Source organism: Mirounga leonina, unplaced genomic scaffold (genome assembly GCF_011800145.1).
Source record: "Mirounga leonina isolate KUSES-001 unplaced genomic scaffold, KU_Mleo_1.0 Mir_55, whole genome shotgun sequence".
In the NCBI taxonomy this organism is placed as follows: domain Eukaryota; kingdom Metazoa; phylum Chordata; class Mammalia; order Carnivora; family Phocidae; genus Mirounga; species Mirounga leonina.
In genome coordinates, this window is record NW_023270816.1 from 7,880,965 (window position 1) to 7,902,221 (window position 21,257).

Below are 21,257 nucleotides of genomic sequence, written 5' to 3' on the forward strand. Positions count from 1 at the left end.
AAGACGACCATTTCATAATAATGAAGGGGATAGTTCTCCAAGAAGATGTAGCAATCCTCAACTTGTCTGTGCCTAACAGTAGAACATCAAAATACGTGAGGCAAAAGCTGACAGAACTGCCAAGGAGAAATAGATAAATCCACTATTTTAGTTGGAGATTTCAACACCTTTCTATCAGAAATGGGCAGACCCAGATAGCAGAAAATCAGTGAGGATATGTCTGAATTCAGTAAGTCCATCAAACTATTATATATAATTGACATCTGTAGACTACTTCAACAACTGTCAAAAACACATTCTTTCAAGCTCACATAGAACATTCACCAAGATAGACCATGTTGCAGGGCACAAAATACACCTTAACAAATTTAAAAGAAGAGAATTCATACAGTGCATGATTTTTAGACAACAATGCCATTAATGAGATAGCAATAACAGAAAAATAGCTGGGAAATCCCCCAAATACCTAGAGATTAAACAAACCATTTCCAAATAACACACAGGTCATAGAAGAAATCAAGAAAAATTTAAAAATATTTATGACTAAATGAAAATGAAAACACAACTTAACTTGTGGGATGCAGGGAAAGCAGTGTTTAGAGGGAAATTTATAACATTAAATGTACATAATTGAAAAGAATAAAGACATAAAATAAAAAATCTAAGCTTCTATTTCAGGAAGCTCAAAAAAGAAGAGCAAATTAAATCCAAATGAAGCAGAAGAAAAGAAATAAGAATTAGAGCAAAAATCAATGAACTTGAAAAGAGGAAGTTGACAGCAAAAATCAACCAAATCAAAAGCTGGTTCTCTGAAAAGATCAACAGAAACAATAATCCTCTCTAGCCAGTCTAACTAAGAAAAAAAGAGGATACTAATAACTAGTATTAGAAATGAGAGAGAGAATGTCACTACAGATCCCAAGGACATTAAAGGGATAATGAAAGAACACTCTCAACAACCCTATGCCCACAGATTTGATAACCTTCATGAAATGGGCCAATTTCTTGAACGATACAATCTGCCAAAACAAAAAGAAATAGATCATCCAAATAAGCCTATATCTATTAAAGAAGTTGAATCAATAATTAAAACTTTTCCAAAACAGAAAGTACCAGGCCCAGATGGGTTCAGATGGTGAATCCTACCGAACATTTAAGGAAGAAATTATACCAATTCTCTATAATCTCTTTTAGAGGACAGAAGCAGAGGTAACACTTCCTAACTCATTCCATGAGGCCAGCATCACCCTGACACCAAAACTGTGCAAAGACATTACAAGAAAACTATAGACTCATACCTCTCATGGCATAAATGCAAAAATCTTCAACAAAATATTAGCAAATCTAATATAATGCAGTATAAAAAGAATTATACATGTCCAATTATGATTCATCCCAGGTATGTAAATCAAGTTCAGTACTAAAAAAAATCAATTAGTGTAACCCATCATATCAAGAGACTAAAAAGAAAAATCACATTATCCTGTCAGTAGATACAGTAAAAGCATTTGACAAAATCCAACAGTCACTCATGATAAAAGCTTTCAGCGAACTAGACACAGGGAGAACTTCCTCAACTTGATAAATATCTACAAAAAACCTATAGCTAACATCATACTTAATGTTGGGAAACTCAAAGCTTTCCCACTATGATCAGGAACAAGGCAAGGATGTTCTCTTTCACTACTCCTTTTCAACAATGTACTGGAAGTCCTTGCTAATGCAGTAAGACAAGAAAAAGAAATAAAGGGTATACTGATTAGAAAGAAGAAATAAAACTGTTCACACATGGCATGACTATCAATTTAGACAGCTTGAAAGAATCAATAAAAATGCTTCTGGAACTAATAAATTACTACAGCAAGGTCACAGGATACAAAGTCAACATACCAAAGGCAGTCATTTCCTATATACCAGCAACAAACAAGTGAAATTTGAAATTAAAAACAAATTACTATTTACATGAGAATCCCCCCTCCCCAGAATGAAATACGTGTTTATAGGGAGAGGCAAAAGACCCAGCATAGCCAACACAATATAGAAGGAGGAGAATGAAGTTGGAGGACTGACACTACCTGACTTCAAGATTTACTATAAAGCTACAGTAATCAAGACAGTGAGGCGGTGGAGAAAGAATAGACAAACAATTCAATGGAAGAGAACAGAGCCCAAAATAGACCCACATACATATAGGTGAATCACCTGTGACAGAGGCAAAAGCAATAAAATGGAACAAAGATAGTCTTTTCAACAAAGGGTGCTAGAAAAACTGGACATCCACATGCAAAAAAAAAAAAAAGAAAGAAAGAAAAGAAAGAATCTATATACAGACTTTGAACTCTTCCCCCCAAAATTGACTCAAAATGGATCATAGACCTAAATGTAAAATACAAACTTATAATACTCCTGTACAAGAATACCAAAGAATAATCTGTTACTGTCTTGATGCTCTCCTCTACTGCTGGCATTACATTTTATAAACACTTGGTAATCAGTAAGTGTTAGCATACAGATGGAAAGGCTGATGTGCCCGAAAGTACTGAATGCCTCACCCCTGAGCACTGGGGTGAGTTCTCCCAGCTTCTGACTCTTGGGTGTGCTGCATAAGCCCCTGACACCGCCTCAACCCCCCACAAGGCATCAGTTGATCTCCTGTCCTCTATGGTAGACCTTGTTTTTCTTCTTGCTGATCCCTCCCCCCTCACTTCTCTCGGACTTCCTAAATGCCCTCTGTCCAAGTCTTTGTGCTGCAAAAAGTGTTTGCTCTGGCCTAGAAACACTGGGAGTGGAAAAGTATTCAGTTATAGGCATGTCTACAAATTCTTCACCTTCCCAATAGCACAGCCGGTCTCTTCTTACCAGGACACAGGGAGTCTCATTCTCAGAATCTCCGAGTCTGGCCAGCTGAAGGGCTCTGCTCTTCTCTCATGGGAACAGGCCAGCTCTGATGATGTCCTCACTAAAAAGGCAGACAACCGTGGGATTTCAAGAGCTCCAAGGAATGCAACAGAAGGATGGTGGCCTTTTCTGGCGAAGCTCAAAGGCTCCCACCCTGCATACAGGCCCATGTGCCCACATGTGCCCAGCTTGAGTCAGGACACTGAGCTCACCCAGTCCCACTGGTTTGGGTATTAGTTCACAGCAGCTCTGATTACAAACAGGATCAAATCATGCAGTTTCTGATTTTATGTAATGCTATTGTGAAAATGAGCTTAACTGCTTTCCAGTATAGTCATTAAGATTCTCTTAACTTCCCTTCTCCAGGATACCTTGCATGAGTCATGGCTGGAGAATCTCACTATACTGAGAAGCTGAAAGGTGAGATTCCTGGGGTTTGTCTTCCCAGCAATGAACCCAAGTCCTCCCTGCAGGACTGTTGTCCCTGATCCAAGGTTAGAACATCAGGAGACCATAACCTGGTAGATGTCTCCTTACCTAATCACTCCCCATCCAAGAGGGAAGACAGGTGTCTGTGCAAATTTACCTGGGTGGAGATGAGAGAGGACAAGGAGGCAAAACAGGCACAGAATGGGGCTGTCCGGTACTCAGGAAGCCCCAGTGAAGTCTTTCGGCCTGGCCAGGATCTTCCCTTCCCAAAGTCAAGTCTATTTGCCCCCAGGGTCAGTTGGACAATTTTGATTGAAGAAGACAAAAAAATCACGTAGGCCTCTGTATTAATTTGCTAGCGTTGCTGTAACAAAGTACCACGAACTTGGTGGCTTTAACAACAGAAATCTATTGTCTCACAGTTCTGGAAGCCAGACGTCCAAGATCTAGGTGTCAGCAAGGTTGCTTCCTACTGAGGACCATGAGGGAAGGGTCTGTTCCAGGCCTCTCTTCTTGGCTTGCATGTGGTCATCTTGTCCCTGTGTCTTCACATGGTCTTCCACTGTCATGTCTGTATCCAAATTTCTTCTTCTAAAGTTATCAGTCATACAGGATTAGGACCCACCCATATGGTCTCATTTTATCTAATTACTCTTTCAAGGCTATCTCTCCGAATATTGTCACATTCTGGGAATTAGGATTTCAACACAGGAATTTTTTTAGGGAACACAATTCAGCCCATAACAGTTCCTAGAACACAATTTTATTTTGAGGATACTCATGGCCCAGAGCTAAGCTGAATGGCTGTTCCTTTCGCAATCTCTCTCCACAACCTTTTCATTCCCTCAGATGAAGTCAAACACCCTTTGCATCCTTACAGAACTTGCCACCACTATAATTAAACCATGTGATGCAAAGTTATTTCATTGACGTGTCAATCTCCCTGTTCGACTGGAAGCATCAGGCGGCAGCAGGGCAAGTGGCTGTCTTGTTCTTTGCTGCATGTCCAGCACCTGGCCCAGGCTTGGCACATGGCAATCTGTGGTTGTGGAACTGTGGGTCTCTCTGTGCTTCTGCTCGCTTCTCTCACTCCTTGCTGGCCAATCCCTCAGGAGCCTCTGATCCAACATGCTCACATTTCAGAGAGATATTCCATACACTATAATTTCACTTCATATCCTTTGTGTTAACATTTAACCTCCTTTAAGGTCATTCACATTTTTACTTAAAATTTAAAAGGTAAATCTTTCATGTAATTTTTACTTTGTCTTATTATTGAGTTGTTAAGAGTTATAAAAGACCTAAATATGGAGAATATTTTTCTCACATTGGGTGGCTTTTCACTTCCTTAAAGGTTGTTTTGAAGATTATGAGTTCTTAATGTGATAAAGTCCAATCTATTATTTGTTTGTTTGAAGGTTAGTGCTTTCATTTTGTTTCTTCCAGCTTCACTGAGGTCAAGGACAATAAAAGTTGTATGTATTTAGGTTGTACGATGTGATGATTTGATACATGTATACACTGTGAAATGATCACCACAATCCAATTAACACATCCATCAGCTCATATAGTCTTTTTCTCTGTGTGTATGATGAAAACACTTAAGACCTACTCTCTTAGCAAGCTGCAAGTATAATATACAGTATTATTAACTATAATTGCCATGCTATAATTAGATCCCCAGACCTTATTCATCTTACAACTGAAAGCATGTAGCCTTTGACCAACATCTCTGAAGGTTAGTGCTTTCTGTGTGCTACAGAATCTTTGCCTACCCAGGATCATGAAGACCGTCTCCTATGTTTTATTCTAGAAAATTTTATAATTTTAACTTTTACATTTAAGTCTATCATCCACCTGAAACCTCAGTAATTCAAGAGCCATGTGTTGGAAAGACTATCCATTCCTCCATTAAATTTTCTTGACACCTTGGTTGAAAATCAATAGGCTATATAGTGTGTCTTCTGTACTCTGTTCCACCAGTTTATTTGTCTACCTTAACACCAATACACACTGTCTTGATTACTGGTACTTTATAGTAAACCTTGAAATCAGGTAGTGTTAAGTCCTCCACTTGGGCTTTTGCTTTGACACAGTTGTTTTGACTATTTTTTAAGATTTTATTTATTTATTTGAGAGAGAGAGAGAGTGCAAGTGCACACACAAGCAGGGAAAGCAGCAGTAAGAGAAGGAGAAGGAGGTTCCCTGCTGAGCAGGGAGACCAATGCGGAGCTTGATCCCAGGACCCCGAGATCATGACCCTAGCTGAAGGCTGACACCCAACCAACTGAGCCACCAAGGAGCCCCCTGTTTTGACTATTTTAGATCTTTTGTATTTCTTTATAAATCTGAGGTTAGCTTGTCAGTGTCTACAAAAAAGCTTGTTAAAGTTTCAATTGGGATTACATTTTTGGAGGAATATTTGCAGAGAATCGATATCTTAGCAATACTGATTTTTGCAATTCATAATCACGATATATATCACTCTATTCATATAGTGCTCTCTCAGAAATGTTTTACATTTTCAGTAGAGACTTATATATCATGTTAAATCTATTCCAGTATGTTATTTAAAAAAAAAATGACACACCAAGTGAAATTGCTTTATTAATTTCAATTTCCAATTGATAGTTATATATGAAAATAAATGATTTTTTAAAATGTTGATCATGTATCCTGTAAACTTGCACTTATTAAGTCTAGCAGACTTTTTGGAGATTCCTTAGGATTTTTTTCAGTAGATGGTATGTGATTTAAAAATAAGGACAGGTTTACTTTTTCCTTTCAACTTCTTTCTCAATGTGATGCACTGACTAGGGCTTCTAGCTCAAAGTAGACTAGAAGTGGTCATTGTGGGTATCCTTCATTTTTTCTAGACTTGGAGGGAAAGTCCTTCATATATCAACTGTCATCACAGTGGCTATAGTGTTTTCAAAGATGCTCTTTAAGAAATTAAAGAAGTCTTGTATTCCTAGTTTGCTCAGATATTTCCCCCCATCAATAGGGGTTTTTGTCAAAAGCTTTTTCTGCATCTTTTGAAATGATCACATAGTGTTTCTTTATTCTATTCCTGTGAATTATATTAATTAGCAAATGCTATTCCTGAGATAAGATCCACTTGTTATGCTTTATTATGTTTTCTTATATGTGACTGAATTTGCTATATTTTATTATAATTTTTCATCTATGTCCATGAGGAATATTGACTGATCTAAATTAAATTTACTACTTTTGTAATGTGTCTGTCAGATGCTGGTATCAGGATTATGCAGGCTTCATAAAATAAGGTAGTAAGTGGTTCCTATTTCCATTTTCAGAAACAATATTTTTTCTTCCATAAATGTTTGATAGAATTCACAAGTGAAACCATGAGAGAGCCACAGGGATGGTGGTCTCCAAATCTACATTCATATTCCCCTCAAATCCTTGGTGACCCAAGGACCAAGGTCGAAACAGAAACAGAACCACCCTAAAAATGCTTAAAGGCACATAGTCCATAAGGTTAGGGAGATCCATGAGAAATTTAACTGGCCACCAAATAAAGGTCAGTTATTTTTAGAGAAAGGTAACAGAATCCAGAAAGATTACAGAGCATACCACAATCTAAATAAAGAAATAGAAAAATGTATTCCGTGATCCAGAGAAAAAATAGTCAACTAAACAGATTCATAGAAAACTTAGATGGTGGAAATGTGGACAAGAATTTTTAAATAAGTGATGTGTCAAAGAATCTTCAGAAAAAATATATATTTGAATACAAAGAGTGAAGTGATAGAGAATTTTAAGACAGTCATAAAATCTATAAAAGTGAACCAAAAGTAAATCTCAGAACTGAAAAACACACTACATAAAATAAAATACACCACTGGATGGAGTTAACAACAGACTGGAAAGAACACTGGAATTAGAGACACAGTACAGCTAATTACCCAAACTGAGGTACAGGGAAGAAAAAGACTGAAAAAACAATACAGAGCTTTCACAGACTGTAAGATAGTATTAAGTGATCTATCACATGTGTAACTGGAGCTGCTGAAGAAAAGTGACAAATGAGACAGAAAAAAATATTCGAAGAAAAATAATGGTGGCAACTTTTCTGCACTTCACTGAAATCAGCAGCCCATAGTCCCAGAAACCTCAGAGGAAGGACCTCAAGCAGGATCAAGAGCCAGAAGACCACACTTAGGAACATTATAGACAAAGTGGTAGAAACCAAAGATATAGAGAAAATCTTCAGGGCGGCCAGAATAAAAAGACATGTTATATATAGAACAACAATAGGAATGACCACTGACTTAACAGATGAAGGCCAGGAGACAATCGAACATTTGGGGATGGGTTAGCCCGGTGATGGGCATTAAGGAGGGCACATACTGCATGGAGCACTGGGTGTTATACAAAAACAATGAATTGTGGATCACCACATCAAACACTAATGATGTGTGGTGACTAACATAATAAACTAAAATTAAAAAAAAAAAGAAAATCTGTCAACTTATAATTGCAAATCCAGCAAAAATATCTGAAAAGTGAAGCCAAAATAAAGGCATTTTCAGATAAACAAAGGCTGGAAGAAACTGCTGTCACCACACTTAAAGAAATGTTAAAGGAAGTTCTTTAGACTAGAGTAAGATGATACCAGATAGAAATCTGGAACTGTTCAAATAAATGTGAAGCATTGGAAATGGTATATATATGTGAGAAAATATGGCCTTATTTTTCTTTTAAAAAATTCTTTAGTAACCAACTGTTTAATTTTAAATATTCGCAACCTATGTGGGATACAGAACAAATGTATCAGTATCCTACTTAACAAGAGCATACCAGCCAAGAAGGGGTATAAATGGATTGTTTTTTAAGGTTTTTACATTGTATGGAAATGGAATGATATTGATTCAAGCAACTGATAAAGATGAAGACTGTAAACTCAAGAGCAAACACCTAAAATAGAAAGAGGTGTAACAACAAAGGACAGTAGAGGGCCCAGAACAAAGTGCTGAAGGAAACATTCAATTAACTGAGATGAAGGCAGGACAGAAGGGACAATGAACAAGGGGTTCAAGGGAACACAAGGAAGATAATGAGACAACCAATCAAATACCGTAACATTAAATGCAAACAGACTGAACAGTCCATCAGGAAGTTAGTGATCTCAGGTCTCAACTACTGCTGGTAACAAGACCCACTCTAAATATAAAGACACAGACAGAAGGTAGGGAAACAATGGAAACAATGTGACACCTCACTAGGAAGCATAAAGAAGCTGGTGTGGCTATTAACACAGAAAACTTTAAAGCGAGAAGTATTACAGACAAAAAAAAGAGAATTAATTTCACATTGATAAGATGGTAAATCATGGAGAAGACATAACAAATATAAATGTGTAGGCACCTAATAAAGTTTCTAAACACATGAAGCAAAATTGAGAAATAGGTAGAAATTCATAACTTTATTTATACTGGAAGCTATATTTCCAGTTAAAAATGGGGAAAAAATACATTCACAAGTGATAAAATCTGTAAAACGACCATATAATTTTACCAAGAAAGCGATAGGACCTGTTTAGACAAACTATAAAATGTTGTCAGGATTAAAGACTCATGCCAATGTCCTTGAAGACAATATATTTCCATTTTCATGTGAAGAAATAAACACAGCTGCAATCAAAGTGCCAATGTGGTTATTTTTAACTGATAGCAGAATATATTTTTCTTTTTAAGTATTCATGATGGGTGGATAAAAGTCATGATGTCTATAATTTACATTCAGGTGGCACATTGAAATAAGAAAGGCAGAAATATATGGTAAGATGTTAACAATTCTTGTACATCTCAATATAATTTCTACTTTTTTGTAAGTTTGAAAACTTTTTAATAAAAATATTTAAAAGTGCATTTATTAAGTAACAATTTCCATAACATTTTTGGAAGGTAAATGAAAGATGAAGATTATCTTACCAGGTATGTATGATAAATTTCAACACAGTTACGGTATTCAAAACAGTATGATCACAGTCGAGGATTAATTAGCATTTAAATGGCTTAAGGAACTCCAACAATTATCCAAGTTTATATGAAAACTTCAAGCAGAGGAAAAAATGGATTATTAATTAAATGGCATTAATTTAACCCACCAGGAATAAATAAAAGACATAACTCCAGAAGAACTAAGATCTAACTATGAAAATAAAAACTATAAAAATATACAAAATGAATTTTAAGTGGTATTTATATTACTGTGAGGACAGGGGAGGTCATCTTAAGCAAGATAGGAAACTGGATTTGATAAAAACAAATGAGAGATTTGACCTCATGGAATTAAATTTTTTTATAGTCAAAAGAAAATCTGAATAAAGGTTTTGAAAATCGCCTGAAGAAAATATTTGTAACATATAACAGAGAAACTTTCAGTACCCTTAATAAGATATATAATGCATACTGATTTATAAAAAAAGTAAACAACTCAACAAAAAGATACGCAAAAGCTCTGAGCAGACATATACACAGAAGTAGGAACAATAAATAGCCAACAAACGTGAAGCAATCTGTAATGCAGGGAGCGATCAGAAAATGGCACATTTTATGAGCAAGTTTTCACCCACATGTTAGGAGTACGAATTTCCACAATCCTTTTAGAAAATTTACTATGTTTAGATGTTTATAAATTTCTAGCATCATGCACTACACAGTACATATTTTTAGAGGACCAGTAGGTAAGACTAAATAAGCAAGTTTATTACAGCTTTATTTATACTGCAAAATTCTAGAAATATCTTACCATTGGGGGAAAGGTTTAACAAGCTTTTATATAGTATGGGGTATACAGTACCCCTTACTACAAGATGTTATAGAACTCTTAGAAAAAAGGAATGCATCAGGTATAATCACATTTTTATTAAAGAAAAAAAGAGGACAGTATATTTGTGTATATATATTGTGCGCACACACACACACACACACACACACACCCCAACACAGAACTTGGAATAAACACAGAAAAGCGCATGGGATGATATTATAGCCAATAGATTGCTGGCATGGAGTTCAGAAGAACAGAATTTCCTTCTTATATTCACTTCTGCACTCTTTGAATTGTTAAGACAAACATGCATTACCTTTAAAATCATTAACTGTCCAAAAATTAATTAATCACCCATAATTAAGACAGTATACAGCACTAACACACACACACATGCATTAAGCACCAAGTATATTATTTGTAATTAGATTCTTAAATTTTCTATTTTAAAATAATTATTATAATCATTTTGCTAAAAAATATATGCAAGAAACTTGACACTAATTACATGACTCTTATAATCTTAAAAAAAAAATGTATGCACATGGGTTTCAGCAAACCAAAGACTACTTTCATCCAGGGTATGTTATAACCGCCGTAAGAAAGAGAACTGTAAACAAACACCTCTTTCTACAAGAACTACACACAAAACCTGTTGCAGGCAGAGAGACATGATGATTGTAAATCACATGCATCCCTTGGGCTGCAGGCAGAGGAAGATGTGTTGGGAAGAACCTTTGTGGCTCTTCACGACACTGAGCCCCCCTTCCATGATCCTGGGAGGCCCTGGCAATGCGTTCAGACCACCCTAGATGAAAATAAGATACCTGTTTTCCTTAAACAGGGCTCTCAAAATTGTGTAAGTTTCAGGCTCTGCAAAATCTGGACCTGCCCCGGTTTGAATATAAACTGAATCCCACACAACAGCAGCTTAATCAAAGGAATGGATATCATCATATTATACGTATGTAATATTCTTGAAGAGGCAAACTTTATTACATATCTATAGTCATTTGTAAACCTAAGGTTTTGTGTTTGTGGTACCTGAGTGAATTGCTTCTAAAAACTTTAAAACAGACTCTTCTAAAAAGAAATGTTATGATCAGTATTTCATGGATCATGGAGGAAGAATGCAAAGCACCCAAACAAAGAGAATATCGACCCAAGTTCAGCAAGACTAGAAGAGACCAGTAAACAAATGTTCACAAATCTAAAGGTAAAGATGGCATCACTTAAGATGGACTTGGTCAGATGTGGAAACAGCAAAGGGAAAGTCCTAGCAGGAAAAGCTGGTGGTCATACCTAAAAACTGACAAGAGGAATAGGCAGGTTAGCCAATGGACTGAGACCTAATATACAGAGGGTGGACAGGTTCACAATGGACACACCTGATATATTTCTGATTTTGTTAGGCAAGGCATGCCTTCTCAGAAAAGATAAACCAGATAAATTTAGCCTGATGCATTAGACCATTTTAAGTAATCTAATTCTCCTTGTTCTGATTCCATGTCCATGAAACAAACTTTTGATTGTCACTTGTTTCCCAAATGATCTGAGCACACTGAATGCCAATATTCTGATGCTTGTAACTAGAATATATGTTTGTAGATGAATAAAATGGAATTCCAGTTTTATCCATCAATCACGTTAGCTTGGTCAATAAGATCTGGATTCTGAAAAATGAATCCATTTTCATTCACTTTTGAGTCTGTGAAGCCAGTGACCAAACCCTGGACTGAAATGAATTCAAGGAGTGGCCTCTTATAAAATGACATCGCTTTAAAAGTACCCATTCCTGGGGCGCCTGGGTGGCTCTGTTGGTTAAGTGTCTACCTTCAGCTCAGGGCATGATCTCCAGGTCTTGGGATCAAGCCTCACGTCGGGCTCCCAGCTCAGTGGGGAGTCTGTTTCTCCCTCTGCCTCTCCCCTGCTTGTGCTCTGTCTCTCTCTCTCTCTTTCAAATGAATAAATAAAATCTTTAAAAAAGTACCCATTCCTATGTGAGCAGTTTAAATTGCAATTCATATTTTAATATATCCCGATAATTCACTCTCAGTAATTTTGTCAAATAAGGAAATGCAAAGCAAATATAAATACATGTAAAACAAAAAGAAAACACATAAATATTTTTACACTTCTTTCAAATATAAATTTATGCTAAATTACATTTCTGTTTTTAAGTTTATTCCAGACAATACTTCCTAGGCTTCTAAGCTTTTAAAGATGATTTTTACCTATGTGATTGATTATTAAGGTTTAGCGATCCGGTCTGGTACATCTCCTCCAATTGTTTCCTGTTTCCAAAGTACAGAGCAAGGTCTGTGGCAATGATAGCTTTGCGGATGATCTCGAGCACCTGTTCATATTCACTGGAGCTCAGGGTGGAGAAGATATTGTGCCCTTCCAACTATGGAAAAAACACAAATACCACCAATAGCAAACACAAGCTCTAATCTTATGACATTTGCAGGTATTTGAAACAATACAGACAGTCAATGGCATCTGGCACACACATGACAGGTTTGGGGGAAACAAAAGGATAGTTTGTAATGATTAATGGAAATGAACGTCACAGTTTCTCTTTAAGCTACAACAGTGAAGCTACTACCACTTAAATGATCTATCTACTACGGTAACATCATTTGCTACCACAAAATCCCAGTTATTTAAATATATAGCTAGTTTTTGGAATTTCCAGTAAGCAATTAAAGGACTAGAAAACATAAAATGCTTAAGACATTTCTTCTTAAACTAATTTAAAACTTTTTTTATATTAGACTGGAAATTAATGGATTAAAAAATCATGGATATCTTTGTCCACTTAGCAAGTCTAATGAATAGTAACCTACTTTCTCCATATTATAGAAGAAAATGTCCCACAACCTCAAAATAAAGTTTAGTCAGGCATATTAAAATTTCTCCCTACAGGTAACAACCTTTTTCCATAAAACACAAATTGCTGAGGTGCAAAGGGCCATCCTCTCTTCTTCTGTCCTCATGGGAGGGGGGACAGCAGACCATCACCCTGGACAAGATCAGAACACTGGGCATTTGGACTCTATTACCTCAGAGTTATTCTTCCGCATATGAATCTGTTAAAAACTTTTTATAATAACTGAGAATCTTAAGTCTTTATTTGTAATTGAGATAAAAATGGGTCATTTTTGTTCAAACAAAAAAGACTGAATAATAAAGATGGATTCAATTTGTGGGCTCATCAACTGTAAAATTATTCATTATTAGTCAACATAATCCTACTGTAATTGATTGTTTTCACTTGCTCTGAGCTATATTTATTGGCTGATAAAATACATTAAAAATTTGAAACTATTAAAATATATTTTACAAAATCAGACATTTCTCTAAGACACTGCCTCCTTCCTATTACTCTGAAATAAGGCAGTACATGCACCATTTGTTTTCAATCATCAGAATCTTTATTACCTACTCTTAAGCTTTTATAAATATTTAAATTATCCTATGATAAGTGCAGCAAATGGAATTAGCTCTAGTTGGTTATTTTCCCGACAATAATAATAAGAAGGCCTTACATTTGTAGGATGCTCTAAATTCACAAAACATTTTCAAATGCATGATTTCATTTTCAAATTATTAAATTTAAATAAATCTGATGTCTAATTGAAATGAAGTTATTTGCTGAAGCATCAACAAGATTTTTCTTTGAAGAGCAACTGCAGTGCTTCTATAAACTGGTCATTACGGTCATTTTTAGTAATGCAATCTCATCTGAAGCAGCTTCCATCTGAAGCAGTATTCTGTATGCAAGCAGAATACAACAGGGCCAAAGGGTAGACGTGATGAGAGACTTGAACTCGACACAAGGAAGAACCCCCTGAAGCTCAGCTACCATGGGGATGGAACAGGGACGACACAGGAGATGCTGTGGGTGGTGGGTTCAGGCACAGGCTGCTTGGTAACTGAGGGGACAAGGGGAGGGGATTCAAGCTTTGGAAAGGTGGCTGAACTCAAGTCTCCAAAATTTTAGTGCAGGAAGATAAAATTTTTTCTCTGACTCCTGCTATGAAATCTGCTTTGCTTTCATTTGATCCTAACTCAAGTAAAGCAGTAGCCTCCATTTCCACATTTAATGCCTCGTCACCTATGCTCCCAAATCATAAACACATTTCACCCTGGTAGGTTTGGCTGGTACTCATGCACACATCTGCTATTGGCAGGTCATCTGAAGAGCAATCATATGTGATACGTATTTACATGCTTTATTCTATTACCAATAAACCTGTAAATTACAGTGTATAAAAATATTCTGTCACACTGTTGGAAATTTTTTTTAGATTTCTCTAAAATAGGAACTTCTTGGCTTGGGTTCCAGAAACTCTCTCTGGGACCACAGAGTTATAAACTCACCACATCTATCTACCTATCTATAAATTATGTGTTGAGTGCGTCATCCATAAGCATATTATTTTATCAGATTCTTGAAAGTATCCATGATCTATGGCAAATGGAGACCCATTTTAAAGGATGTGTATATATTCTGTTGGCTACTTTGGATTTACTATTTCTTGTATTACTTTTTAAAAAATTTCTATTTAAATTCTAGTTAGAATTTAAATATACATTGCAATATCGGTTTCATGTACTTTTTGATATTAAAGGCAACTAGGTGGAGAAGTCCAGTAGAAGACCTTCATAAGGGGAAGTTGTAACCAGGACCCTTTTACTGCCTTCTGCAATTTTCTGCAAGAGCAAGGGTAACAAATGAATACACAAGAGTATCCCTTCAAGAGGATGGAGTACATATTTTTTAGCACTTTGCTCCTACCAAAGGAAAATAAGGGAGATACAGCAACCAAACACAGCAGATAAACAGCTTAAAATATTTTAAAAGCTCCAATTTCACATTAGTTAACATTAAAACCTCATAATATAATACTTTTATATACCAACTGGTGAGTTTATTATAGTTAATGTCCCAGGTTATAGTGTTTGAAGTTTATGTTAATTCAAGGCAGTTCATCCCATTTTGTATCAATCAGGCATGAAATAACCCACATTTTATATTGGGAAATGTTCCTAAAATCCAGAGATGGGTGGACTGCAGATAGTCCTTAGGCCTGTGAGAGCATGTGTGGGCTTGGCTGCAGGTGCTCTAAGCAGCCGAGGTCTGTGAGCTACCGGAGAACACGCGCGATGCTGGGATCAGCCCCGTGCTGGAAGCCCCCCAGCGACCCACTCCCTGGGCGGGTGATCTATCGGTCCCTCCAGCTCTCAGACATGGTGAGCCATGGATTCTCAGCCGTCCACTGAACTGCTGGAGCGCTTCTGCCTGTGTCTTCCCCATCACGAGATGAAGAATGTATGTCTTTACTGATTTGGCAGGTATTTAGTGTGCAGTGTTTCACTTTGTGTAAGGATGTTCGTACGACAGTCAGTAGCTAATCTGCCCACAGCCCCAGACAACGTGAGTTCATCTGTGAGGGGTTCACAGCTTAGTGGGAGAGACGCATATAAGCACATGATAAGACGGATGGAGCGGTCTCTGGGATGGAGTTGAGTGATGGGCTCTGGAAGGGCAGGGGCCATGGATTCTGCAGGACAAGGAGGGGTCACAAGAGACCACATGTGTTCAGTGGGAGCCACACAACTGCAGGATGGCTCAAGTACATCGTCTGCATGGAGAAATGGTGACACGGTGAGAGTTCAAAGGCCTCGTGTCAGAACTGAAATGATCACTGGAAGGTAGTAACAAGGAAGGTCATGACAGATGAAGCCTGTTTTAGGACAATTGCTCTAGCAACAACGTGGGTTGTGGGGGGTTGGGACCAAAGCGGAAGGACACACTGATCCATCTTTCCTTAGCAAGCTTTTACAATATTATTATTAATCATAAATAATTCTTTCCAAAGCCCCATGCTGCTTAGCTCTATGAAAGAGATTCTTGAAAGAAAGGCCTTGGAGCTCAAATTTCAATACCTGCAGGCCAACCAGCCCAAGCTCACCCAGGTGGGTGTAAGTTACCACCACAGGAAGCCACAGGCATGGGCTGAATCATTCGGGGGATCTGAGATGACAAAAGTCAGTTGCCTCGAGCATTCACAACAGCAATGGCTTGGTATTTGTTCAGGTACTTCATCGTCTACTGCATCAAACCACAGGCTAGGAAGCACAGTAGCACTGTAATTAAGAACTCAGGGTTTGGAGTCAAACAATTCTAGTTTTTAATCCTGTTCTTACTAGCTGTATGACAATGGACAAGTCACTTAACCTCTTTGATGCACATTACTCTTCGTAAAATGGAAATAAACTGATACCTATCTCATAGAATATTATAAAAATCAGTGTGTTAGTATGTGCAAAATTCTTAAGTTTCTGATTTATTATAGTAAGTATTAAGTAATAAGTACTACAGTATTTATAATGAGTACCTAATAAATGATGAAATGATTACTATGATGATGGTGGTGACGAAGAGGTCAAAATCTACCAGTAAAACTTCTGCAGCCGGAGCTAAGGGACAGAAAGGAAAATCAAACAAACAAATACACACATATGCCCAGAAAGAAATGTGGTAGCCAAAGATCACTTCTATCCATTCAGAATATATCTGCAGAAAAGAACAAGTTTAAGCTAGCCTCTGTGATACATTTTAGCTTATTCGTAAAGGCGGTGTTGGATAGAAGTACCACAACTTTGCAGTAAATTCTACTTTGTGCAGACAGACTGGAAGAATGGCTTGTTAGCAGCTATAAGAAGTAATGAAAACGTCACAGGATCCCAGAATGTTGGGTATAAAGACAATTCTCTTAACATCTAAACATATTTCAAAAGCACCAGACAATTCAAGATTAATGGAATATTGAGAAAAGTTTCTTAATAACAAGAAAGATTATCCCTAATTAGTCTGTATTTTTTAATTTTGACTTGTGAGTACTTAACATGAGATACTCACAGAAGGCAAAATACAGAAAAAGGGGGGCTTCGATATTCAAACTAATCACTGACATCTCACTAGGAAAGACAATATTCTAAATATGGATTTAATATTCCAACACTAATGTTCCACAATTACTAAAATATGTGGGCAAGCTTTGGGTAAGAAAAAAGCTTACCTGCTTTCTTGGATGTCACTGTCCACACAAAATAGTCTCCTTACTTGAAGGCATTTTGCACTTTTTGTTTCAGTACCAAGCTATCTTTTTGTCCTAAGGAAACTCACTGACTCACTCTACCTAAATAATACTTGGCAGTTTTCAGTCTCCAAACTCTGCACTCAGTGTTTTGCGTCCCCTGAACTCTCTTGCATCCACATTCCGTACCTTCATGTGACCACCGCCAGCCATTTCAGGAGATCCAGTGATGGGTGGGCAGGGACAGCGATGCATGAGGGGCAGTGACTGTCCTCACTGGGCTTATAATTCAGAGCAGGGGCAAGCTAAGCTCGCCAACAGAAAATTTCAATATAATGTGAAAAAACTAAGATATGTATCTGTTTGCGGGCTCGGGGGCCATGTAAAGGGGTACATGGCTGTGCTCCAGCTGAGTCATAAAATAACTCCACTAGAGGACGTAATGCCTGAGCTGAGCCTTGAAGATAAGAAGTTGGCCCAAAAAGGCAGTGGGAGAATTACAAGCAGGAAGGATGCCGGCAATGACACAGAAGTAAGAAACAGTCTGCAGCTGAGAAGTGCAGCAGCTACAACAGTCCTAGAACACCCACACACCATTCACTAAAGACCTGAACATCAGTTTAGAAATGGAATTTATTGGGGCACCTGCGTGGTGCAGTCAGTTAAGCGTCTGCCTTCGGCTCAGGTCATGATCAGGGGGTCCTGGGATCGAGCCCCACATCGGGCTCCTTCCTCAGCGGTGAGTCTGCTTCTCCCTCTGCCACTCCCCCTGCTTGTGTTCTTCTCCTTCTTGAATAAATAAAATATTAAATAAAAAAAAAAGAAATGGAATTTATTCTTGACCCCACAGGACCCTTGATGACTTAAACAGGAGAATAACATGTTCAGACATGTACCTGGAAGATGGATTTGAGAGAGGCAAGCTTGGAGAAATGGTGGTCAATGAGGGATAAAAGGTAGATAACAGATGATGAAGGCAGAATGCGGGATGTCAAAGAAGCAAGGTCACTGGTGGACGTGCAGGAGGCTGGAGGAGTCAGAAGGGCCAGTTTAGCATGTGGTGGGGGTTCCCTCCATCTGGAATGCCAAGGGCCCCGATCATCAGGAAACCAGTCCCGATGCCCTGGTATTAAGAGGTAATGGGTAGCTCAGCAAAAGCCGAGAGTGTAGATAAGAAATAACAATACTGCTCTTACTTCATCCATGACTTAACCTCTTCCCGCTGCCCACTCAGCAAGGGATGGCCCACTGCCATCTCTCTCACTGAGACAAAAGTGAAGGCAAGCCAGGACCAAATACACACGCCTCCCGTCTTTGTGTGAAGTGATGTGTTTGTGTGTTAGACTGACATTAGCTTTATATACATATTTCCTACTCTCTCTGTTTATTGACGTTGCCATGTTCAGCCAGGGGTGTGACAGAGCCCCCCGGTCGCCCAGATCATCCATAGTTAACGTGGGCATCCACCCTCAGGCAGCACCGGGGTTAACAAAACTGACACACTCACACAGATGCACAGATGCACAGCTCTGGGAAGCCTGATAGGGAGCTATCTCCAACCATTATATACCAAATTATTTATCTTCTATCGGGCCATGTTGCCAGAGGAAGCACAGTTCCAGGTCCACAATCCTCTGTGTGGCCACAGTGATAAAGCTCTGCAGAGATCAGGAATCAACATGGTGAACACTGCAGATCAACGGAGGTATCAGAGGTATCATTGTGATATAACAATATATTGTTCTCTTATTTTAGTGACTGGAATTTGGAATTTTTACTATTACCCTAGACTATCACCTTAAATTGGTCAAGTCTGGAGTTGTCTTGATAAAACCTAAAACTGGATGTGGGGGTGGGGAGATGAAGGCCACCACCGGAGGAGATGTATAATAATAAGCACAATTCTGGTCACACTGACTGCTGAGTTCGGTGTCTGGAAACTGAAGTCCCCTGTGCCCTAGGAGTGAGAGCCACAGCCGACGGTGACCAGGAGGACTCCAGAGAGCAGCCCGGCGGAGCACTGAGACTGAGAGCAGCGTGAGAGCAGGGATTGGTCTCTGTCGTTACGATACCCCCTGGGCCTAAAATGGGGTTGGCAGCTGGGAGGAGCTCCATAAATGTTGGCTATTAAAATGAAATTCAAGGGGCAGTTAGAGATGGATCTGAGAAGAAATACTCCGAGAAGTATCATAAGCATAAATGTCAAATCAGCCCAGAGTACAGAAATTTCCAGAAAAAGAAGGAAACCTTTCCTGAATACTCCTGCCCACGGTGATGGGCCATCTGTTTATGATCCTGATACATCTCTCCCTGTCCCAACTCACACAGGAGGCTTTAGGTCAGTTCAGCATATAGATTCAGTTTTTAAATGGTGGGCTTTTCTGGATGTATGGCAATGCCCAGGGCTTCTTTCCAGCTTCTCGTTCTTGTGATCTTGAGGAAGCCTGTAAGCATGCTGAGTAATTGACCTTCTCTAGAAATGGAGAACACATGCACCCTTACCATGCCTCATCACTGACTGAACCCCATCTCCAATACTTGGAACCTAACGATTCTTCGACACCTTCTCGCCAATAGCTTGCCTGCGCTGAATTCCCTGCCCTGGGTGCTGCTTCTATGTTCTGACCATTCTAGGAACACTATGTTGTGTAATGTAGAGCTGAGGGCTTGCTCAAAGTGAGAGAGACCATTCTGAACCCCCGTTGTTGATGGCAGCAAATGCGCCAAGTCTCCCAGCACTGGGGTGGGTCCCGGCCTCTCCATCCCTACATGGTTTGAATCACTGCTATGTCACAGGGTTTAATTTTTTATTCTACCCAGCAGCATTGTACTTTATGCAATCCCTATTTCAAAACGAATCCTATTATATTTAAAATAGCATTTCCAAAGAAACCTTATAAAGGCTATTAAAATTATTTACAGATTACATTACTAAAATATTGTCATAGTCAAATGTATGAATTAAGACACGGGATGCTAACGCAGTGAGTCTGAATTATCTCTACATGAAGGCATTCTGATGTCATTTTTGGCATTTACCCTTTGTCCTATACAAATAGTCCTGTATCATGAGGAAGATCAGAGTACACAGAAAAAGTGTCATGAAGTTCTATAATGTTTGTCATTTACAAAAAGCACATTTCTATACACACACACACACACAGGTATGTACATACCCACACACATCTTTTATCCTGCTTAAATTACTAGGTAGGTAGGTATGTTTGTATCTACCTATCCATACATACACGTATCATTTTAAAACTAAAGAAAGGATTGGTGCTAAGGGAACATCACGAGTGTGACTTCCTACCGCTTTCAGGGAGAGGACCAGCTGTGAGCAAGTGTTATAATCCGCTAGCTGCCGGATACAGCTTCCAAGTGCCTGAAGCGGTCCCCTCTCTGAAACCCCTCACTGTTACCAGCACGTAGCCGGAATGACACTGCACTGAGGTCATCATTTACCTTCTCGGTCCTGAGGAAACAGGACCCAGTCAGGTGTGTTTTGCTGGGTTTTGAAAAGGTCTGGGCATGCAATACTACCTACCGACCCCTGGGACAGTTGGGACACAGACGACAAACAAGGCCAGTCAGGAGAAGCTGAGGAGAGAAAACCGAAGCCTGGGTACTCAGAGGGAGGCCTGGGCCACACGAGGATGGGAGACTGCACCAGGGGCCAAACACCCTCCAGCTCTGCAGCTCGCGCACAGCCAGTCCTGCTGGAGTTGCTGCCGGGCTTTCTCACACAGCCCCGTGGAGCCCAGGTCCTTCCTTCTACGGAAGACCTAATGGGACTTCTCTTCCTACACTGGTGCTGATGACAAGAAGAAACACAGAGTCCACTTCTCTGAAGTCAAAGCACATTTAAGAAATTGTCTAGGAAAGGAATCAAACCATCATGAAGTAGTAGCTACCTTGTGAAGGTGAATTTGAGGACGAACGTTTAAAGTGAAGACAGAACATAAGGAATAGCATAGAGGACATTAGGAGAAGGAAGGGAAAAATGAATGGGGGGAAATTGGA

General features: G+C 38.7%; 1 protein-coding gene and 1 long non-coding RNA gene across 6 annotated transcripts in view; both read right to left on the bottom strand.

The window, feature by feature from the left end:
* The window catches only part of LOC118001954 (cAMP and cAMP-inhibited cGMP 3',5'-cyclic phosphodiesterase 10A), a 292,816-nt gene that overhangs the window by 17,127 nt on the left and 254,432 nt on the right, over nt 1–21,257 (bottom strand). For all 5 annotated transcript variants that reach the window (XM_034992152.1, XM_034992150.1, XM_034992148.1 and 2 more), the window contains one exon: nt 12,360–12,532. In XM_034992152.1, the coding sequence (XP_034848043.1) occupies nt 12,360–12,532 (173 nt within the window). The remainder of the gene's footprint in view (nt 1–12,359; nt 12,533–21,257) is intronic.
* LOC118001955 lies at nt 4,671–5,598 on the bottom strand. The gene is made up of 2 exons (XR_004676895.1): nt 5,308–5,598; nt 4,671–5,233 (listed from the first exon to the last, which is right to left on the bottom strand). It is a non-coding gene; the product is annotated as an uncharacterized LOC118001955 (long non-coding RNA).